General features: G+C 45.6%; 1 protein-coding gene across 2 annotated transcripts in view; it reads right to left on the bottom strand.

Moving 5' to 3' along the window:
* The window catches only part of ANXA13 (annexin A13), a 54,432-nt gene that overhangs the window by 5,026 nt on the left and 25,344 nt on the right, over nt 1-24,062 (bottom strand). For both annotated transcript variants that reach the window (XM_059901365.1, XM_059901364.1), the window contains 7 exons: nt 15,098-15,192; nt 11,834-12,004; nt 9,080-9,113; nt 8,902-8,981; nt 7,207-7,275; nt 6,695-6,796; nt 2,200-2,275 (listed from right to left, as the gene is read on the bottom strand). In XM_059901365.1, the coding sequence (XP_059757348.1) occupies nt 2,200-2,275; nt 6,695-6,796; nt 7,207-7,275; nt 8,902-8,981; nt 9,080-9,113; nt 11,834-12,004; nt 15,098-15,192 (627 nt within the window). The remainder of the gene's footprint in view (nt 1-2,199; nt 2,276-6,694; nt 6,797-7,206; nt 7,276-8,901; nt 8,982-9,079; nt 9,114-11,833; nt 12,005-15,097; nt 15,193-24,062) is intronic.

Below are 24,062 nucleotides of genomic sequence, written 5' to 3'. Positions count from 1 at the left end.
CTGTCTAACTTCAGTGCGTTCCGTCCCTACGCCAGTGACTTCCCCCCGACATTCCTTCTTCCTGATATTTTGGGGAGAAAAATCTCAACTTTTCTACCATATACAGTCTATGCCTGGTGAACAACCTTTGTTGTTCGCAGCGGCAGGAATACCCCGAAAGTTTGGATGGGGCCAGCTTGGGAGGATGCGGGAGTAAAGATCTTCGTGCGTGTGAGAGGAGGGGCAGCCAGCAGTGTCTCTTGCTCCTCCTGGCCTGCAGAACGGGGGTTCGCAAACTCCAGGGAGCATAAGGTGATCACGGGAGGAACTTGTCAATGTGTGGCTTTGGGCTGCATTCCAGGAAGTTCTAAGTGGGTAACCTGGCGTGGGCCTCCAGAAACCGCACTTTCACACGCCTCCCCATGTGAGTCTGATGCAGGGGGTCCACGGACCCCACTTTGAGAAGGGCTGCTCCAGAGGCTGCAAGCGTTGGGAACCATTTGGTCTCATAACACCTCCTCCTCAATTTTAGTGGCAAACTGGCATCTTTGTGAGTTAGGTGGGAGTAGGGTGGGGAGTGTGTAGAGAATTTAGTCATGAAGTCATGTCCCACTCTTTGTGTGGTTCCTTTTCAAGGTCTTTTCTAATCTGTTTTATATTTGCTACCAGTGGAGTCCACCCAACTCCTGCATTTCATGGTCCCCCAACTGCAGGGATGGGTCCTTTCCTTCCTCTGTACCTGCCTTGCTCTGATTGTTTTTGGTTTTATCTTTACTGTAGCTCAGTCTGTTGATCTGTGTGTATCTGCCATGAGTTTGAAGCTTCTTAAGAACAGGAACTGGACCTATTTACCTCTGATCCCCACGCCTGGCACAACTGCTGGCCCAGGCAGGTGCTAAGTAAATGTTAAAGTGTTGAATCGTTTTATTACCATTAATACTTAACACTAATAAGAATTAGTATTAATCTTCTGACTGAACTCTGGCGTTTTCCTGCTTCTTTACACTGCAGGTACAGAAAGAGTTTGGAGCCTTGTAGCTGGGCCATGAGTAGATCTCTCCGTTTACTTAAGACACTCATCCTTAAAGCCCTAAGGACAGTCATCTGTGTGTATCCATCATGAGACAGGAGTGACATTAAGGATGTTCAGGCCTCTATAACAATAGCAGACCTGCTAATCTGAATGCAAAATGAGGGTGGAAAAAAAAAATCAATTGCTGACATTGCCCCCCAAATCCCATCAAAAAAACAAAACAAAAGAGTTTGGCAGCGTGAGCACATTTTTTAGCTTCCAGGGGCTGCTTTTTTGGTTCTTCCTCTTCTTCTGGGGATATTCTCTCCATTTCTCGTGCCATTTGGGTTGCTGCCCTGGCCTCCTCGCCACCGGCGTGTGGACAATGGACAATGCCTTCATTCCGGGGCTTGCAAAAATGAGAAAGGAGCCTGCCAGCCACAGCCCGGTACCCATCTCTCTGCTATTTCCTGTCTACGGGCAACACCTGGAGAGAAATGCCTGGCGTTTGCTTGGCACGGCCTTGATCTAGTCTCCCCCGCCTTGCTTTCTACACAGACCTCATTCATTCCAATGTTGAAGGGAACCAAATGGAAAAGGTCACCCTTGGGCCATCAGGCACCCGCAGAAACTTGTTCCTGGATCCGAACCTGGGTGCTTTTGAGTGTGTGTCACATGAACCGCGTGCTGCCCCACGAGACTAGACAGTGGTCCCAGGCTGTTGATGGATGCTCTTGGGGCCCCATGATCTTAGTGGGACTGTCGTGGACGCTGTGGTAGGTCCCCCAGCTGCTGTCTTCAGGACAGCAGGCAGTCATGCCAAGTGTTACCTGCTGGCTGCTCAGGGCTGAGTCCCTTCTCAGGAGGGAGGGACTGACTGGGGTCATATCCATTAGGAGTCAAAAGAGGGAGCTATCTTCCCCAAGGTTGCAAATGCTCCCTGCGTGCAGCCAGACGGCTGCTTGATGTGGGGTGTGAAGGCCTGGTCCCCTTGCCTCCACTTTGGACATCCTGACTTCAGGCCTCCTTGGGGGACCAGCACAGCTCCTGTTGCAGCTGCATCACATTCATTCTCTCCCATCCCAATGCTGCTTAGATGTGTGGTTCCCAAGCTATTCCCTGAAAGCTTCCTGCACACAAACCTCTGTCTCCAAGTCTGGTTCCAGGGAGCCCAACCTAAGTCAGGGGCTTTCCTAGCTTTACTTTACCGAGAGTTAAGTAGGCCTTCTGCAGATCTCCTGACGTTTCTGCTTCGATGGCCTCTTCGATGTCTTTGCCAATGAGCTGGAGAAAGAAAGTGCAGCTGTTAGTCCAGGTTTTGCTTTTGGCCTTGGTGCACTTGAGGCTTGTTCTTCTACAAAAAGCAATAGAAAAAAAAAAAAATTTGGTCACGCAAGGACCAGATTTGGTCACGCAAGGACCAGAGGAACTCTGGGATTCCTCTCTGGCCTCAGCCCTTGCAGGGCTGGGGATGGCTGCCCGCCATTCGAGTGGGGACTCTCATGGCCTAGGAGTTAGTCCCGATTTGACCCCTAATGGATGTGACCCCCATCAGGACCACTCCCTCAGCCTCAGTTTCCTCCTCTGTGAAATCAGGGAGTGGAAAAACAATGAATAAGTACTGCAACAATATTCTTTACGTTTCTATCGTACTTGAGTTTCCTATGTGTTTATAAAAATTCTTTCCGTTTCCAGTTTTCCAGGAGGCTGTGGTTATAATCATCTCCCACACCTTCCTCCGTTGTGGACCGAGACTGGGAGCTCGGGCACCTACACTTTGGGCGACATGAAGAGAGGTGGTGAAGTTCACGGTAAGGACTTGGTCTAATGTGTCTGATACTGTGGGGCTACTTGGGCTGGGAGCCAGGGGCTGACCACGTCAAATGCTGCTTTCTTTCCCTCTGGGGAGACTCCAGATGATCTTATATTCACCGCCAGCTCGTTCTGCACAGCATTACACATTAGGTTTCCTTCCAAATATTTATAGAAGCTGAAGTTCAGAGTAAATTGTGACCACGCTTAACACAAGTACCGCGTGGGCCAAGCTCAGGGCAGGCATATAAAGAGAAAGGAGAACTTTTGGTTGGGGTTGGGAAATGCAATTAAGCATTAGAAATACTGAAACTTCTTTCTTAGAAATTATCTCTTGAGGATATGACACAATTGTGAGTCTATAAATAATTGGGGCCTTTGAGGACATGCCAGTGGAGTTTATGTAGTTTATTCTGAAAACGCTGGTAAACAACATATTCTTTGTGATATGAGCACAATAGATGTGGGGGGAAGGAGGGTCCAGATTTAATGAAACCCGTCGCTTGATCTCCTCATCATAGTTGGCCCATCTAGAGGTCTGGTGTGGAATCGACCTAGATAAGCAGGGGATTGGACTGGGGGGGCTTTCAGTCCCTTTCTTAGCTGTTCTCAGGTGTTGGGGGCTGGATGTGAGAGCTGGTGTTTCAGAAGAAACTGCTCTCACTTTTCCCGTGAACAGGGTTCTTGCTGTGTAGACTGAGATTGTGTTTCAAGAGGACATTTTCCCCACATAGGTCTGTGTTTAGTAAAAAAAAAAAAAATCCTCACATTAAACCACTTTCCATTTTTATTGTTAGTACTGGGCTAGAACAGTGGTTCTAAATTTTCTGTAGCATCTCAGCCTACACAACAGATAAAAGCAGGAAAGCAGAGCTGTTCTGGGGAGGCGGGAGATGGGCTCCTTAGCGCAGCCCCAGACGGTAATGCCAGGTTCCCGCCCTCTCAGAGTCTCTTCGCTGCCCAACTCTGGGGGGCACTAGTCATGAGATACAGTGAGACGGCATTGCCCTTTCTTCTCCACCTACCTCATCCCCCCATTCCCTCCTGGTAGCTACCAAGGCACCTCCAGGGACTCCATTGAACACAAACGGAAAACAATCCACTGGCCCAAGCTGCTGAGATGCTCCTTTGCAAATGGAAAGCTTCTCACTTATTGGAACACTTAATTCCTAGGGGGGCTCTTTGGACAAAACCAGGTTTTCTGATCTCGGTACAAAAACCAATTGCCAGGGTGGATTCCAGACAAGCCTCAAAGGCTTCTAGTTTACCAGGTAACATTGCCTGTAGGGAGATTATTAGAAGAATAGGAGACACATTTCTTTCTTTTAAAACCAATGCCCCAAACTGACAGCGTGCCCACGGCAGAACCCTGTGCACTCTGACTTTGGTTATAGCAGTTAAAGGGAAAGGGCTAAAGGTTCTGGAATGGGCTTAGGAACTCTTTAAGGGGAGGGGAGAAGTGGTGAGGGGTGTGGTGGTGAGGCAGTGACCTGGGGCTATGGGTATGTGTACCTACAATTTATGCTGAGCTATGTTTGGGGAACTTCATAACTCTACAAGCCTTTCGTATTTGGTAGATTTGGGGACGGTAATAATCTTTCATGATGCTGCAGAGTTGGGGAAGCTTTGTTGCTTGGGCTGGGATCTCTGAGAGTGTCAACAGTTAAGACTCAGGTTTAGAGCGCAGATTAAGAGCAAAAACCTGAGTTTTTGCGCCAAAAATTAAAATTCGACTCTATGCCAGGACAACCTATGCCGTATGATACACGTCACTGATCTGACCCTAGCATCTTAGTGCTTTTAGCCAGAGACCATGAGAAAATTTATAGAGCTAGGTTCCGAAGATCAGGATGAACTCAGAAGATCAATGATAAAGATCAAGATGAACAATGTTCCAACAAGGCTTTCGGAATGATGAATAGGTAGCATTTTAGAGCTGGTTTCATGTAAAGAATTATCAGATCAATTGATTATCTTACTGACCATTTGAGTTTTAGCTCTGTTTTTTGACACTATCGGTTCACATAAGGCGACTCGTAACAACTGCTAATGTTAACTGAGCACCTACTGCATGCCAGGCAATAAATGCTTTAAATCTGTTAATTCATTTAATCCTTACTAACCCTGTGAAGTAGGTACTATTATTATCCCTATTATACGGTTGGGGGGAACTGAGGCACAGAACCCTTAATAACCTGCCCAGGGTCATACAGCTAGTAGCCTAGAGCAGACGTGTTAAACTTTAACATGTATCAGAATCTGGAAGATTTGTTAAAACACAGACTATAGGACCCTAACTCCAAGGAAGCTGATTCAGTAGGTCCAGGGCAGGCACTAAGAATTCTCATTTTAAACATTGTCTCAAGTGATACGGATTCTGCTGTTTTGGGATTAATTTTGAGAACAATCGGCTTAGGGAGTATCCTTAGATAGTCAGTAGTTCATGTACACACACACACACACACACACACACACACACACCCTCACACATATGTGTGTTTCTATAGTGATCCCAAATGACAGCCACCCCAGAAACTCCATCCATGGCCCCAGTCTTATGGGAAGAGGGTCTAGGTCATGGAGAAGGCTTCCAGCTCAGTCTACATAGCTCCAGGCCCAGGGGCCAGGGGAGTACAGGGTCAGCTGCCTTTGATTAGGACTCTGGGCAGGATTTGAAAGCAGAGCGCCCTAAGGGCTTATATACAGTAATGATAAAATTCCAAAGCTTTGTTGTCTTTTCATCTGCTGGCAACACATAGGAAGTGCTATTTTGAGTGAGGAGCAGCCAGCTGTAGCTGAGGTAGGAGCTCAGGCTGGGGAATCTTGGAGTTCTCATCCACTTTCTGCTACTGACTTGCTGTGTGGTCCTGATAAGTTACAGATGGTTCCTTACTTGTAACAGATTTTCCTCCTCCAGCAGTTGTGGGTTACAATGGCTCTTCAGCCTACATTTGAGTTACAGTATTCTTGTGAAATTGAAATGAGACACAGGGCACAGATGTACTTTGAATAGTTAAAAGCATTCCACAAATATAAAATAGGAGACCAAAAAAAAATCTGATATTCCACAAAAGTCTTCTTGCAATTAAAGACTGATTTTCAGGGAAGGACTAACCACTAAGTGCCTTGAAATAGCTAACTCACCTCGTTGACTTAAAATTATCATTAGATTAAAAAAGATAATTGTATAAAAGTAACTGATACACATCTTTCCAAGAGTGTATCTCTGAGGTATTATCGTATCTGTTTTGGGAGCAGTAGATATTGTTAGCCCAACTGTCAATTGGAATGATAGTAACAGCAAACATTTGTAAGCTTACCACATGCCAGATACTGTCCTGAGCCTTTTATATTCATCTTATTTAACACCTAAAATAACCCTGTGAGGGTGGGATGTTGATGTTCACGGTCTCTGTTTATACAAATGAGGATGGTGACATCAGGATACTTGTTGGTGGTAGAACCAGGATTTGAACCTGGACCCTCTGACTCTAGGGCTTTGCTCCTAAACTTGACACTCCCCTGCTTCCCTAGCCTCTGTTGCAAAGCGGCGTTTCCCAGCCTCAGCGCTGCACGGGGGGCCGAATGACTGTTTGTTGTGGGAGGTGCCCTGTGCACTGTGGGATGTTCAGCAGCGTCCCTGGCCTTGACGCTCTAGATGCCAACTGTGCTGCTCCCCGCAACGCACCTTGTTGTGACAACCCCACGTGTTTCCAGACATTATCAAATATCCCTTGGGGGTGCAAAATCACCCCTGATTGAGAACCACTATTGTAAAAGACACCCCGCCCCCTGCCGCCCAGTTCCATATCCCAGATCTCGGCTTCTTTTGGAAATAACTTGAGACTCAGTTTCCGTGTGAACTCCTTGCCTTAGTACTGGATCACTTACAACTTGGTAGGCTTGAAAGGTGGCTCGTAACTGTTTGTGATTCCTCTTGGCCAGGACTTCATTGAAGGTAGACTCGTCCGTGCCCCAGCGGCCTTCCCCTGCCTAGAGGGCCGAGTGCAAACATTTTGAAAAAGCCTTTTGCAAAAAGACTGAATAAACAGAGCTGTGACCAGGCCTCCCTTACAGGAAACAATAAAATATGCACTGAATCTAAGCCACATTGATCGATCTAGCACTTTAAACTTCTAACCCACAAGTATACCTCACATATTTATATGATTTATACCTTCCCTTGTTCCAGAATGGATCTGAGGTGGTTAACCCCAGAATATAAGAATAGAAAAAGCAATTCTTTTAGGTTCATGAAGACTGTATATATGAAAAATATTTTAAAGATCATTCTTATTTCCCAAGTAATTCCAATTCGCGTAAAATAAAGTAACAGTTGTTGAAAATAACGTTAATTAAAAAAAAAAAAGAATTTGCAGAGACTGGCACATCTGCATACTTACGTCATACAGATCTTTGGCATCCTGACCAGCTAGATCTTTGTCTACATTATCTCCTTCATCGCGATTAGCCTAGAAAAATCAACACATTGTTATTAACTTGAGTTCCTGCTTGACCACAGAAAACAAAAAGGGAAAGTCCTAGAAAAGGGGGTGATTTCAGAGGGGTGGGCTGAATCTAGACAAAACCTGGCCAAGTGGCAATGCTGCTCTTTGCTGCCATCTCTTGGGCACAACTGATAAACAGAGTAGCTTCTGTGACAACACAGTTTTCCTTTTTTTTTGGTAGAAACCAGGGTCACTCACAAACCCCACTGACCTCTAAGAAACCTCATGATGTCCCCTAGAATGAGTCTGTTGGGAAACTATTAGTCTTCCTTCCAAAATATCAAATTTCACTTCTCAGGGTCCCAGTCCTGAAGAGCCCTGAATGTTGGTCATGGAAAGTTTTGGAGGTCTTAACCTAAGCCCTTAGTGGCAGGTGGAATTCTAAGATGACCTAAGTGGACCACAGTCTTGTATAATCCCCTTCTTTTGAGTGTGGGTAAGACCTGTGAATATGGTGAGATACCACTCCTGTGATCATATTATGTTTATATGGCAAAGGGGATGTTTGTAGATGTAATTAAAATCCCTAATCAGCTATCCTGGGTAGGTCTGACCCAATCAGGTGAGCTCTTTAAGGTCAGAGATGGAAGAAGTCAGAGACATGAACTCCTGCTGGCCTGGAAGAAACCAAATAGCCATGCTCTGAACTGTCTATGGGGCCACAACAGGGAACTGCAGATGGCCTCTAGGAGCTGAGTGGTCTCTGGTTGGCAGCTACCAGGAAAACAGGGACATCAGTCGTACAACCACAGGGAACCAAAATCTACCAACAGCCAGTGAGCTTGGAAGAGGACCCCAGGCCTCAGATGAGATGGCAGCCCTGGCCGACACCTTGATTTCAGCCTGGCGAGACCCTGGCTAACCCGTAACAGGACCCCTGCCCCATGGAAACCGCTAGATCATGGGTCTGCATAGTTTAGGTTGCTGAGTTTGCGGCAATTTGTTATACAGCAGGAGAACACTCATATACTCTTCGTGCTACAGGTGAAGCCTACTCTGTGTATTCTCTGCTATCAGTCTCTCCACATCGAGAGTAATGAAGCAGAGGAAACACACAAAGCTCACAAAGATGGGTGTGTCAATGAGAGTGCAGATGCCATCTGGCTGGGGGCCGCGGGGGCTGTGTCCTAGCAGGGCCAATTCTTAAAGCCCTGCTTTCCAGGCCAAGCTCCCTGCAGCAGTTCTTACAGGCCTAGACTTGGGGTGAATCCTGGAAGTAAGTTGTGTCATGAAAAGGGCCCTACTTGGGGTCAGATGGGCTGGTTCTTGCTCCTAAGCTGTGTCTTACTGTGTGTACACCTAGAGGTTCCTCACTGGCAAAGTGAGGTGGTGATGCTTAATGAGATAACTCACAAACAAAAAGGGATTGTAAACTGCAAATGACTAGGCGGATTGTTATGATGGGAAAAATCCCCACTGAATGATTTCACAAGAGCTGGGCTGACAGAACACAGGTTGATGATCCCTCAGTAACATTTTTAATAAAAGAAGGAAATGTTTATCATCTAAATTGCCTTTTTCATCATGGTCCCATGCTACCAAGGGCTGTTTCCCAAGATCATAAAGCAGGTTAGACCTTTTTACTTTTACCTGTAGCAGGGAGACCAGAATTTTTTTTAGGCTTCCACTTGTATCACCTTTGACATCTGATTCAAGGCTCCTGTCAAATACTTTTGGGGAAGAAGAAAGGAGGAGAGAAAGCAGATTTAGTCTCCCAGAGGTATTTTGGAAGGAACATTCTTTAAAGTCAGAACAAACGGTCACTTACACCTTTGGTAGGCCTCTTTAATGGCGATGATTTCCTAGGAGAGGTAATAAAAAAAAATCAATACTCCAAGGTGGGGTTAATCAATAATATAGGCAGAGACAAGCAAAGGGAAGAGGCAGGAGCTTGTCTCTGGATACAGGATGCCTTTATGACTTCCTACAAAGGGGGTTGTCCCTACAAGTCAAGGTCTAGGCCTAGAGCAAGTCCCTAGCTGTGTGGAATCCTTTAGCATATGTATGTCATCCTTAGTTAAAAGTGAAAACATTACAGCTAAGCTAACATCTTCTTTCACTACCCCCTCACCCCATCTCACTCCCCCTTCCCCACCCAGGTAGCCAGTGTTAGAAGTTCAGTGCATATTTTCCCTTTACATTCGTATACATATGTTTGTGCTAGTGCAAATATATAGAACTGTTTTGTGTATGTGTTTAAAAAGTGGAATACTGTTCATATTGTTTGTTTTTTGCCTTATTTTTTCACTCAGTAATAGGTTTTGGAGGTCCAGCTATGCTTGTACATTAGTTAGTCACCTAGTGTTTTTTTTTAAATGGATACAAAATATTCCATCTTACAGTAAGCCCCTGTTTATTTAGCCAGCCTCTGATTGATGGACATTTAGGCTGTTTTCAATTTTTCTCTACTTCAGACAAGACTGCACTCGGTAAACAATTTGCTGTGTACAGGAGTGCAAGTCTCTCTCTAGGGTGTGTGCCAGGAAGAACTGCTTTACAGGCACACCTTGGAGATATTGTGGGTTTGGTTCCAGACCACCCCTATAAAATGAGTATCATAATAAAGTGAGTCACATGAATCTTTTGGTTTCCCAGTACATACAAAAGTTATGATTATACTCTACTGTGGTCTGTTAAGTGTGCAATAGCATTATATCTAAAAAAACAATGCACATACCTTAATTTAAAAATACTTTATTGCTAAAAAATTCTGACCATCACCTGAGCCTTCAACAAGTCGTCATCTTTCTGCCAGTGTAGGGTCTGAAATATTGTGAGAATTACCAAAATATGACACAGAGACAGGAAGTGAGCAAATGCTTTTGGAAAAATGGTGCTGAGAGGCTTGCTCGATGAAGGGTTGCCACAAACATGCTATTTGTAAAATCGCGATAAAGCGAAGCGCAATAAAACAAGGTATGGCTGTATATTGCAATGGCTTGACCCACTTGGGAGCTGCCTCAGTTTACACTTGAACCAGCAGCGTATAAGAGCAGGCATTTCCCTACAGCATCTCTCATAAACTGCTTAAAATGAGAGTCATCGGGCAGTGATGGGGAGAAGGGAGTGGGAGTGATAGAAGATGAGGGCCAGGCCGATGTTGCTTTGGTGGGTGGGAGAGAGGAGGAAGCAGGTGGGGGCCGAACACCTGTGACTCTGCAGCCCCCTCCCCTTTCTCCTCCCTCCAGCCCACTCTCAGGATCTGCCTGAACGCAGGGCCTGCTCTCTCCCTGCTTTTCTTCTTTTTACTGTCAGATCTATTTGATTGAAAAAAAAAAAAAGATCTTGCTCATTGTTTGAGACCAGGACCTGAAAGAAATTAGGCTGAGGGTGAACCTCGTGTAGGCAAGTGTGATTAGAAATGTAACAACCGAATTAACCTTCTTGCCAAGGCAGGCTGCCCAGATATTGGCTTCCTGGTCGCTAGGACTTTGGTGCTTCTGGAAAGGATAGGAATATTGAGTAAGGAGAGTTATGTGGTTATTGGACTGAATTGATGCCGCCCTCCTGTGCTAACCCTCCCTTAAGGCACAATCCTAACCGGAAACTCCCCAAATGGAGGGGTTTTATTATCCTTTGGGAAGAAGTCCGGGGATGTTCAGGAAAGGGGTTTGCAGCTGTAGCGTGGAGGCTGCTGGTGCTTCAGGAAACGTGGATGGACGGCACAGGCTGAGCAGGAGGAAGCAGCCCAGGTGGTAGGCACTCGGGGGCTTAAATGGCACTTCAGTGTCCCAGCACTGTGGCGGTTTTCCTCGCCGTCTGCTCCAAGTGCTGTTTCTGTTTCCTACCCGGAGGCCTCAAGAATGTTGGATTTTCCTGGCATTTCCTCGCTGGACCTCCCCATTCTATGTGATGGGTGTTGTGGAAGAGGGAGGGGGTCTCCAAATAATGACCTGTGGGCCCTCTTTTCTCCTGATGAAGTCCTTGGCCCTTATGGGTTCTGGAACCAAAGATGAATGGGATTCTGCGAGGGCCTTAACAAATGTCCTTTTCAGCTCCTGAAATGGTGGCATGTGCCCAAGGGACCAGGGGAGGACAGGATAGAGGACATGGAAACCTCTGGGGAAGTGGTGGCGGCCCCAGGGGTGTTCACTGGGACCCCCCTGACACCACCCACCCCCCTGCCTGTTCTTGTGCTCTCCGCTAGATGCAGCCATGCTTGGACTGTTATTGTATTATTTGTGCCAGGAGACCCGCAAAGTCAGGCTGAGAGGGTAAAGTAGAACGTTCCTCCTTCATGTAAAACTGTGCATCTCTTTAGAAAAATGAAAGCTGGATTGACACTGTGCTTCTGGAAGGATCTATCCTGTCAAGCCAGGAGCAGCAACACCAAGACTGACCATCAGAAGATTGGAAGAGGGATCTCTCCAGTGTGAACCAAGTGGACGCGTTTCTGCCCAGACACTTGCTCACCCCGTGGGCGGAATGCAGGGAGGACTTTCCCTTCTGGCTGCTGTAACCATCTCTGATGGGCATATGGACGCTCCCTTGGGAGCTGGTCCTGGGCTCGGCTGGGACTCACCTTATTGGTTCTCGTGCACAGGACCTCGATGAGCACCGCCTCGTTCGTGCCCAGGCCCTTCATGGCCTTCTTCAGCTGCCGGGCGGCATACTCGCTGGGGTGGTCCAGAAGGGCCAAGGCTGTCTTCTCGAAGTTTCCACTCAGCTCACTCTTGAGCACCTCCTCCAGGTCCTGTGGGAAGACAGAGAGAGTCTTGTCTGGGAACGTCCTGAGAGCAGAGGGACAGGTGTCTGCTCTCCCCACCGCAGGACACCGGCTGTGGACACACGGGGCACAATCTAGACTGGAGCTCTGCAGGCATGAGTGATCTGCTCTGGAGGACAGTCGTCACCCAGGTGCCCATCCATCTTCTGCCAAGGCTGGCAGAGAGGCAGAGGGAAGATCCCCTGCTCAGGGCTGGGGACCCCAAAGATGAATCATAATAACAACCAGCATTTGCAGAATATTTTAGGGTTCAGAGAGCTTCCTCACTGATCCCTGCAACAGCCCTGGCAGGAGAGGTATTGCATTATCCCCATGGACTGAACCTCAATAAGATAAAGGACTCATCTCCAAGTACTTGGCTAGAGAAGACTGAAATACAGGTTTGTCATCTCTAGGAGACCAGATCATTCATTGTCCAAGTTGGGATGCTTTTGACAGTGAAAGGGGGGGGGGCACTATTAATAATTGCAGGGGGACAACAGGAATAAAGAGGGACTGTCCTGGGCAAACCTGATACACAGTCACTTTGGCATTTTGTTAAATTCTGAAAGGGACACACGTGGGAAAGAACTCAGGTGGGGGAAGGGAAGTACATGAAATTCTCACTGGCATCCTGTTTTGGGCACGCCCCCTCTAATCACAGGTGAACTGCCTACTCCTACCTGTCTCCCTCCGACCTGATGGTTTAATGAGAAAAGCGTCAAGAATGGGCGTTCAGTCCAACTAGAGTCATCAATGTCCCAAGTTAAATGAAGGACCTCAAAGCAGGACCTTCACACAGAGACAGCCCTGTGTGGGTCAGACTGGAAGCCGATAGACCAAATTACAGCATGGGGTGGGCCTGGCTACTCAGCACCATGGCGTGATGTCTAACAACACAGTCATGTAGCTCTGTGACCTAGGAAGTGTGCTTAATTTCACCGGCTGTCAGTTTCCTTCTCTGAAAAATGGGAAGAATAATAAGACTTACTTCTTAAGGTTGTTGGGAGAATTCAATAAGACAATCCTTGTAAACACTGAACACGGTGCCTGGCACATTTTCAATGTTCAATAAGTGATTATTATTATTATTATTATTTCATGTTGAAAGGAACTTTCAGAGAGAAGGCAAATCAACTATTTCTCAAATGAACCTCTGAGCTCCGGGCCTGGGAGGAAAATCCCAGAAGATTTTTGTCCAAGGCCCTGGGATCTGCAGTCTTAACAGCAGGTTGTGATATTACTGGCTCCATCCCATGGCAGTTGCTGCATCTAACCCTGATCTTGTGAAGACAGGCCTTTGGTCAGTCCTCTGGTGTGGATCCACCTGAAGACTGGAAATATTTTTTCAAGTCAGATGGGCATTATATAGAACTGTAGAGAAGAGAAATCCCAGCTGCCTGCTCTCGTACGTCACAAGGATGAAAACAAATCCTTGTGTGTTTACATTCTGTTTGGACCTAGGAGCCAGCTCAGGATTCTTCGGCTCTAATCCTGGTTTCCTGCTAACTAGCTGTGTCAACTTGGGATACTTATTCTCTTTGGAGCTCAGCTGACTTTAGATTTGATTGTCTCTAATGTCTTCTAGCTTTGTGGTATGATTCTCGATCACCTCTTTGGCAGTCTCAGCTGTTTGAAACACAGCTGAGAATTGGAAAGTAAGCAAATGATTGGCAGATGTAGGTATTGCAGAGTTTTGTGCTAGAGCATGCCCACTTTAACAGAGCCCCTGAGTCCTCTCTTTGAACCCATTTACACTTATTTTACACCAAAGCTTAAGATGCCTGTATCTGACTTTCCATATTGGTAGGATATGAGTAGACACAGCACTTGAGAGGATGCTATAGTCAGGCACGCTGACAAGGATGAAAGTTCAATGTCATTCAATTCAATCATATGCAGCTGAATTGAAGCTTCTCTTATTTTCACCAATGTCATCAATGAGTGACATTGACAAGCCTGATTGTGAAGAGGGAAGCAGAAAAACTACAAAAGCACAGCTGTCTGGACTGTTTAATGTATAAATAAATAGCTCCTCTCATGGCAATGGATTCTTCAGGAGTGGAGGCTGGCCCTGGGGATGGAAGACTTAGATTTGAGTGCTGGTTCTTTTTCTTACTAAGTGTGTGGTTTTGCATGAGTCATTTAAACAGGTGAGCTCCACTTTTTCTCTCTGTAAGGTGGAAACAATCATACCTATCACAGCCCCCCTTTACTGGTAGGTGCCAGCATTACCCTGCTTGATTCTCACAGCAACCTGAGAAGGGAGGCAAATTACCATTTTCATTTTATTTGTGAGGAGACCAAGGCCTAGAGAGATTGTTGCTTCCCCAGTGACAAATAAGTAAGAAAATCCACCTCTATCTCTATATCTATTTATACATAGAGTTATTGAAACTGTAAAGGAAGTATAAATTTGGATTAGAATGCAGCATGATAATTCACATTTATTTGGCAAACTGATAATTCTAATGACATTAAGAAAATATTAAATCGTGTTCATGCTATATTAATAAAGAAAACAGAAAGCCTAATGCATTCTTAACGATTTCTAAATGTAACACCATCAACAAGAAGAATGAAAGAAAAGATATGCAGAGAAAGAAAAAGGCGTTGATGCTTAACGAAATAGAGGGTTTTTTGGTTTTGGTTTTTGGTTTTTTAGTTTTTGTAACAATCACTTATGAAGAATATATCATTCTTGAAGACACCTGAATAAATGAAGAATTCTTACATAAAGACCCACCTGTGAAAACTGGTTTTCAAATCCCTGGCCTATCTATAAGTTAATATGTGGAATTAATCCAAATGAGTGGGAAAAAAAGACTGAGGAATCAATTTAAAAAGAAGTCAATTGGAAAAATAATGAGTTAACCAATATTGATTTTACAGGCTGTTAACAAGGCCATTTCAGTTTTTCTGAAGTCAATTAAAGTTTTAAATAGTTGTTTCATTTTGTTTCTCTGGGCTAACTCAATAAAGCTTTAAGGATAGTCCTCACTGTCTTGGGAAGATCAAAGAAGCAGAAGAGACAGTCAAGACCAAGGCCGTGTGCACATGGCCGAGGACCCTCTGCATCACCTTGCCATACGTTATCTTGTACTTTTGTTTTATTTGTTGCCTCTCATTCGATGTCCTGCTTGATAGGATTTCAATGATGGTGGCTTCATCAGTACCTGAAGTGCAGGAGAAAGAGACAAAATCACAATGAGCAAGAAACAAGATGGACGTTTATTTTAGTCAATCTGGGGAAGCCAGGGTGGTGGTCACAGGCTTTGGTGGAACCTAGGTGGACCCTTTGGCTTTAATATCTTATGCTGAGAACTGTATTCTTTTCACTCACTTGACAAATATCCACTGAGGCCTCACACTGCATGAAGCACAATGCTAGGCATTGTAGTGGAAAGAGGAACGAATATGGTCTATTCCTTAATTTCACTCCTTGGCATAAACGCAAGAGAAATGAAAACTTATGTCTACACAAAACTTGTATTCAAATGTTCATAGCAGCATCATTCATAATAGTCAAAATGTGCAAACCACCTGAATGTCCATCAGTGGACAATGGATAATTAAAAGGTGCTATATCCATACAGTGGAATATTACTTGGCCAGAAAAAGGAATGAAGTACTGACGCATTCTACAGTATGAATGGGACGGACCTTAAACACATTATGCTAAGTGAAAGAAGCCAATCACAGAAGACCACATATTATGATTCCATTCATATGGAAGTCCGGAATAGGGAAATCTATAGAGACAGAAAGTAGAATAGTGGCTGGGGAGGGGGTGGGCAGAGGTGTGATAGCTGAAGTGTAGGAGGTTTCTTTTTAAAGTGATGAAAATGTTCTAAATTGTGGTGATGCTTTCATATTTCTGTGAATACATTAAAAACAACTGAATTGAACACTTTAAATGGGTGAATTGTATGGTGTGTGACTTATACCTCAAAAAAACTGTAAAAAAAAAAATATGGTATGTTCCTTGGTCTGCGGGTACTTAAAATGGAGTGGAAGAGATTAAGATATAGACCCAAATTGCTATAGTATCAAGCCCATCCATAAACTTGTTAATCTCAGGAGAAAAGTCCTAATTGGGAGCATAAGGGGCAGTTACCCTTTAAACTCTTTTGAATCACACTCTTTCTAAAACGATTTTTTCCCTGATGCTCATAGTAATACTTGTTCATTGTAGGTATTTGATCAGCACTGAAACGATAATGACTAAGAAAGAAGGGGAGCGTATCATTTTTTGAACCTGGAGACAGGATTGGAAAGATGACCCAGGTGTTGCAGGTGTGAGAGTGAGAAAGACTATTTGATCAGCGAACCCTGAATTCAGTTTCTTCGGACTGGATTCAAATCCCTTAAACCGTATGACATCAGGCAAATAATTAGCCTCACCAAGCCTCAGTTTTCCCACCTATAAGATGGGGTGATAATAGACAAGGCTACTGTGAGAATGAAATCCAAGTAGGGGTCCATGGTTGCCCTGAGGTGCACATGGGTCCGGGGAGCATAAATGACCAAGTGCCCCAGGGCTGCCTCAGATCCAGGCAAGGCTTGTGCTGAGGCCACTGTCCCTGGGCTGTCACCCCAGTGACTGAGCTGGAAGGAGTGTCAGAAGCCTTCTGGCTCAAACTCGTATTTACAGAGGAGGAAACTGAGGCACAGCTCAGACCCTCTTCTTAGTTCCCGCATGTACCTTGCTGTTCGGCAGTATTGGAATTTGTTGACTGTTCTCTGCTTGAGGGCTTTAGCTCTGTCCTCCGTTCCTCCCTTCAGGCCCTCCACCATCTCCCTCTCAGCATCCTCCATCAGCCCTTCTTCTTCTACCTGCCCTCTACACTCAGCTGCCAGTTCTCCTTGCTAATTGCCATCACTCCCCCCACCCCAACCCGTGACCATTGCCCTTTGGCTGATGAATCCTCAACTAGCACCTCTAGCCCTTACCCTTCCTGAGTTTAGATCTTATTTCCAGCTGCCTGTGGCCAGCTTCCCATGGAGATCCCAAGGCCTTTCAATTCCCCATGTAGCTAAAGCTAAGCTCATCCCGTCTATCCTTGAATCCACTCCCCACCCTGTTAATTTCATCTCAGTGTGTGGCATCACCTGAATTAGAAAATCCAAAGTCACTTTTGAGGGCCCACCTTACGTTTCTTTTATTTTCCGACACCGCCAAGTCCCATCTGTCTCACCTACGAGAGGACTCTTCCCTCTTCATTCCTCCTGCCACTGCCTATCAGGCCCTGCTTGTTTTCAGTCTCCCTGACACCAGGCTCTGGTCTCTGCAGCCTGCCCTCCACACTGTCATCAGAATCATCATTTGGAAGTACGCGTGTGCTCATTTCACTCCCTAATTTTAAAACCTCTAGTGATTCTTCATGATTTCCAGAATTAAATCATTGTTCTTTAATGTGGCATTGAGACTTCCTGCAGTACGGTCTCAAACTGCTCTTCTAGACCCATCTCTGTACACACAAACCCCCAGGCTCACTCACCTTACCTGAACCACGTTTGTCAGTAGGTCAGGCACTTTCCGAAATCCTGAAACATTAAGTTTCTGCTCCCGCTGTTCCTCTAAAGAACATTGCTTATATACCTCTAGAGTCATTGCATGTTATATAAGATTTTATCCAATTATATATATATAATATATACATAAGATTGCATGTATGTGACATTCTAAGCCTGGTACCTAGGCCATAGGGAGTGGTCACTGAAAGGTAGTGTGTACTATTAGGTGCCACTTACTGCTGTCTTCCTTGGGTGAGTGGGGCTGTTGGGTCCGTCTTGCCTGTCAGATCTGCTCTTCTAGGGTGTGGTACTATGCATACCACTGAAGGAATGAAAGATCATTTTAGGACCGTTTAAGGTTTTAATAGTTATGTGTTTTTGTGAAATGCATACTGGATTTCAAAGACTTGGTGTAAAGAAAGAGTGTAGAATATCTCAATTTTTTTTTAATTTTTAAAAAATTTGTTTTATTGATTTATTTTTGGCTGCATTGGATCTTCGTTGTGGTGCACGGGCTTCTCATTGCGGTGGCTTCTCTTGTAGAGCACGGGCTCTAGGCACGTGGGTTTCAGTAGTTGTGGCTGGCGGGCTCTAGAGCGCAGGCTCAGTAGTTGTGGCGCACGGGCTTAGTGGCTCTGCGGCATGTGGGATCTTCCCGGACCAGGGCTTGAACCCATGTCCCCTGCATTGGCAGGTGGATTCTTAACCACTGTGCCACCAGGGAAGCACTATCTCAATACTTTTTATATTGATTACCTGTTAGAGTGTTAATGTCTTTAGTTAAACAAAATATATTATTAAAATTAATTTCACTTGTTTCTTTTTACTTTTTAAAAAATGTGGCTTCTGGAAATTTGGAAATTCCATGTGTGGCTTGCATTATGTTTCCATTGGGCAGTGCTGCCCCGAGTCTCACTTTTACTCTCTGGGAGAAGGAAGTTATGACAATCTGATCGCATAGGGGCTGTAAGAGGATGAGACAGAGACTCTGAAAATTCGTATCTAGACAATAATAAAGCTCTGTTCGAATATTATCACTTTGTCCATCCTGGCACTGGCAGACCTCCCATCTGACTCCTCTCTTGTAACCTGGCTGTTGCGGGACACCTACTATTATGTGTTAAATTGTGTCTCCCCCAAATACATTGAAGTCCTAACCCCCAGTACCTTAGAATGTGACCTTATTTGGAAATAGGGTCATTACAGAAGTAATCGAGTGAAAATGAAATTAGGGTGGGACCTAATCCAATATAACTGGTGTCTTTATAAAAAGTGGAAATTTGGGCACAGAGAGAGACTCACACAGAGGGAAGATGGTGTGAAGGGACACAGGAGAGCTCCTTGTGAGTTTGGAGGATTGGAGTGATGCATCTACAAGCCAAGGAACGCCTGCGGCTACCAGAAGCTAGAAGAGAGGCATAGAACGGTCCTTCCCTAGCACCTTGCGGAAGGATGGCCTGCTGACTTCTTGGTTTCAGACTCCTGGCCTCCAGAATTGAGAGATAATAAATGTCTGTTTAAAGCCACCCAGTGTGTGGTGCTCTGTTATGGCAGCCCTAGGAAGCCAGTCCATCCACTGTCCTCAGCAGTATCTCAAGACTTCAAGAAAGGAATAAAAAAACCCCCCTTCACAGCCCAGAGTCTGGAGATTTCCTGCATTAGCCTGTTCCTAGCCCTCCTCTCAATGTCTGCTGCCTGTAAATAGCATGCTTGGCAATTTTTCAGTGGAACTGAATTAGTTGGACTTGTACGATGGCTCCTGTTCCGCTGAGAGATCAGGATCCTGAAGGAACAAAATACGGGGCAGATGCATTTTGATAGACGGGTTGGGAACAGGAAAAATCTGGGTCAAGGGTGCGGGAAGGGATGAAGGGGGAGCTGGCTGGAGACGGGGAAGGGAAGAAAAAGGGGTGTTGGCAAAGACTTCAAGTGTTTGACTCTGGCCCCGACTCTGGCCCCAGCCCTCAATCCCACGTTTGGAAAGCCAGTGCTGGGACTTAGAAAGACTGCTCTGACCCAGGGGTGAGAGAGCTGTGCGCTGCTCCTAGGATAGACACCAGCTCTGTGTCCGTGGACTGTTCACCTGGTCTCAAGGACTAGTTCCACCTTTACGGTTCCGGGAAGATCTAGCTCTCTGATTCCAGTTGGAGAAACAGAAAATTCTAGGATGAGTTCACTTGCAAAAATAGCGTTCGTTGCCTGCCTCATTCCGGCTCACTTCCAGCACTTATTTCTGTCCTTCCTCTTCATTTCCTCCTGTAGCCTCACCTGCGTACTGTGTATCCAGTTACTTCCTCTGTGACATTGTTTCTTTTTAACCATGGAGTGCCAGAAATCTCACCTCAAGAGAGATTTCTTTTTCTCATAAAAAATCTCTGAATCCAGCCCCCCAACTTTTTGTTTTTCACATGGGCTGCTCCAGCCCAGGTCTAGGGCCTCCGCATCTCAGACCTTTATCCTTACAGTTATCATCTCTGGAAGGAGCCTTCCTGCCTCCCAGGTGGCCCATTCGCTGTATTGTGCCAGCCAGGAGGGGTGTGGGTGCTCACCCCTGGCTCTCTCTTTCCCCTCGCCCCACATCTAACTTGTCACCACGAAGACCTCACCATTCACCTCCTTGGTAGCCCTCAGACCCACCCATCTCTCTCCATCCTCACCTCTGTCGTATCATTCGCCAGCGCTGATCCCCAGATGGCGTTCCTGTCTTACTCTCACCTTTTCCAATCAGCATTCACAGTCTCCAGAGTGACCTTTCTGTGGAGCAGATCAGCCTGCTCACTCTTCTGCTTCAAACCTTTCCATCTAGGCCCCTTCAAATCCAGAATAATAGCCTGGGCTCTTCCCTCTGCCTGCAAGACCTTTAGCTTTGTTCCTCACCGTTATTCCCATTCTTCTTTCAGGACTCAACTCGCTGGGCTTTTCTGGGACACCTGCTGGTGTCCCTCACATTACCTGTCCTCCTCCTCTGTCCTGTCTCTGCCACCCCACACTGCAAGTTCCACGGGAGCAGGGGGCTTTGCTCATTGCAGTATCCACAGAGAAGGCTCTCAGTCTTCATCAGACTTGACTTGCTGAGTGAACGAATGTGTAAATGCATGCATAGAGAGGTTTGCACTGCATTATGATGGAGCTGGTCTCTGCATGCGTGTAAGCTGTGTGTGCTACTCAGGTGGCCTGTGTGTAGCAGGGACCAATAGGAAATCCTCTACTCTGTTGCTATAGTCAACCCATATCTGCATAATTCAGGAAAATTGAGTTAAAATTTTAAAAATAAGGTTTTTTAGACTTTCCTTCCTGAATGTTCTTTTAAAAGGAGAGCAGAGAGCAAAGCAGTCTGGGGGTGTCCCAGCAGCAGCCTGGAGGTGGGGGAGAGCCTGGAACTGACTGGATTTCTCTTGAGCCCTTTGAGTCCGGGTGTCAGGTTCATCCAGGGAGCTGTTCCCACTACCCGGCCGAGAAGCGATTTACTGGATGGTGACCTCACTTTACATTTCACAGTATGTGTGTCATATAAGCAGTCTGTGCAGTGGAACAATTTCCTGTAAACATTTACAGTGATTTGAGGCACTGGGGCCAGTCCCCAGTGGTTCTGGGAAAGACTTTTTTAAAAAATGAGAAAAGAAGGAACCTCAGCTCTGACTGTTCATCTGACGCAGTAATTACACAGTAGAGGTCAGAACTGGGTGACCGTCAGCCCCGGGAGTGCCGGAGGGCCCCCTGGCTTTGGCTCTTCCAGCCATTTTCTGGGAACACACAGAACTGAGTTTCAGCAGGGTGGGGACCTCTGGGTTTGAAGTCCCCTCCCCGTTACCCCTGGGACTCTGGTGCCTAGTGAGTGAGCCGCTTCCCAGCAGGCCCCAAAGCCAGCCACAGCCGTCTCACCCCATAGCAGCTCCATAGAAGCTCTTCCCTCTAAGCCCCTGTTTCTGTGCTTCTCGGAGGGAGAATGACAAACATCCTCTTACATTTCAGAGAGAATAATGAATGTTGGGGTCTAGACACTATCGGATTAAGACGTCATCTTCAGAAGGGCCTTGCTGGGATGGGGGCAACAGGGTGGGCATGGAGCCCTGAGAGGAAGGCCTGCCAGTGTCAGCGTCCGGGGTTCTGGGTTAACCAAGACCCAGACCAAGCAGGTACTTAAGAGCCAGGAAAGCAGGGGTACCAAAGAAACCGCAAACAAGGAAATTTGTCAGTTTTATGTTATTTGTAAGAATCAAATATTATTTTATGGTACAGCATTCTTATTACCTTGACTTGCATAGGTGGGTGAACGGGTGAGGAGCGCACGTAATCTTTTTGATGCCTAGGGCCTCTGACCTCACTCTACCTGATACAGTGCGTGCATGTGGCTATTGAGGACTCAAGCGTGGCTGGTCAAGTTGAAATATTCTGTAAGTGTAGAATACATACGGTCTTTTGAAGACTTAATTCAAAAAACGGGACGTCAAGTATCTCATGAATAACTTTGATATTGACTATCTGTTGAAATGATATTTTTGATACAGTATTGAGTTAGCTAAAGTATAATTAAAATTAATTTCACCTGCATTTAAAAAAAATTTGGCTTCTCAAAAATTAAAAATGGGGACTTCCCTGGTAGTCCAGTGGTTAAGACTCAGCTTCCAATGCAGGGGGTGTGGGTATGATCCCTGGTCGGGGAACAAAGATCCCACGTGCCTCGCAGCCAAAAAAAACAAAAAACAAAAAAAGCGGTTTGAGAGAAAAATATTAAAATTATTAAAAATTAAATATTAAAAATATTAAAATATTTAATTAATATTTAATATGAATATTAAAATATTAAAATATTAAAAATATTAAAAGTGACCTGTATGCCTCACCTTGGTGGCTATTGGACAGCATGGCCCCAGACATTTAAATCCAGACCTCGCAGCCTTGGGCTGGTATAGCAACAAGATAGGTGCACGATCTTGCAGACGAATTTTGCCAATGGTACGATTTTGCTTGGGCTTGCTCTTATTAGTAGCGGTGGGAATTCTAGACCTTCATCCAAATGATATCTTTTCGAGATGGCCCTCGGTTGCAATCACCCTTCCCTCATCTCATATCTTGTTGACCCTGAGCAAGTATTTAACCTCTGAGCCTCGGCATTCTGTTGTCATTATAGTACAACTTTACAGGGTTGTTGGTAGGGTTACACAAGGTGACGTGCGTGTGGTACCCAGCATAGAGCTTGGCACCTAGAAGGGGCTCTCCAACAGTCACCGGCACAAGAATGGCCTCACCTTGTGGCCACACCCAAAGGAGGGGGAGGAGAACACTGCATGACTTTGGCGTTCAGTAGGTGCTCCATCTGTGCTTAGTGAACTAAACTTGTGTTGTGGCTAAGAGCTTGGGGATTTATCATAAACCACAGCTGACTCATTCCCACACCCACTTCAGCTTCTGTCTCCAACCCACATCCAGATGCCAGGCCCTCACTTGAGAGGCAGCAGGGAAACACCTGTGAGGCTGGCTCAGCCGTTCAGCACAGCTCAGAACTATAAACATCCTGACACTTGCAGGCAAACATACCTCCCAACAGCTGTTGTCCGAATACAGGATTAGCCAGGATGTGAGCAAGGACCAGCTCCCCTCTGCTGAGCTTTCCTCTGAGGCCCCCAAACCAAGCAACCTGCTTGTCATCCTTCATTTCCAGCCCCACCCACCCATTTATTCAAAAATACTTACTACGTAGAAATCCCTTCTACCACTTTCCTACCAGATTGTCTCCCACCCCAGCTCCTTTGGGACTTCAGCATTTCTTGGGCAAGGCAGACTGTTCTATAGTTAGATAGTTCCTTATACAGAAGCAAAAGATGTCTTCCTAGAACTTCCACTGTGGATCCCAGTTCTTCTCTCTGGAGTCACACAAGAGTTTATGGCCATCTTTATTCTACCACAGTACCCATTCCTAGGAAAGTAAATCTGCTAATTTACCTCTAAGTAAATTATTTTATTTTCCTAGGAAAGTAAATCTACTAATTTACCTCTAAGTAAAAATCTGGCACTTGTCTTCATAAAACATTACGCCAAGTGAAAGAAGCCAGACACAAAAGGCCACCTATTGTATAACTCCAGGTGCATGAAACGCCCAGAATAGGCAAATTCATAGAGACAGAAAGTGGACCAGTGGTTGACTGGACCTGAAGGGAGGATAAAGTGGGAGTGGCTGTGAATCTATGTGGGGTTTCTTTTAGGTGATGAAAATGTTCTGGAATTAGAGGTGATGATTACACAATCCTGTGAATATACCAAATGCCACTAAACTATACACTGTCAAAGGGTGGATTTTATGATATGTGAATTATAGCACAATAAGAAAAAGGAAAATTTAATAAAACAGCCTGTGGACTGAGATGGCTCCTACCAGCCATGTCTTCTCAGCCCTATCCCCACCCACTGCCTCTGTGTGGCCGAGGCGGCTTAGCTGTGGTGTCTAAATTGGTGGCATTTCAGGCAATGATAGGAATTGGTTCGATTCCAGTGTTCACCACTTACAGGGTTGTGGCTTTGGGTATGTTAC

This window comes from Balaenoptera ricei, chromosome 17, assembly GCF_028023285.1.
Source record: "Balaenoptera ricei isolate mBalRic1 chromosome 17, mBalRic1.hap2, whole genome shotgun sequence".
Taxonomy (NCBI): domain Eukaryota; kingdom Metazoa; phylum Chordata; class Mammalia; order Artiodactyla; family Balaenopteridae; genus Balaenoptera; species Balaenoptera ricei.
Note: the sequence above shows the minus strand (reverse complement) of the source record. Positions and strands in the feature narration are given on the sequence as shown.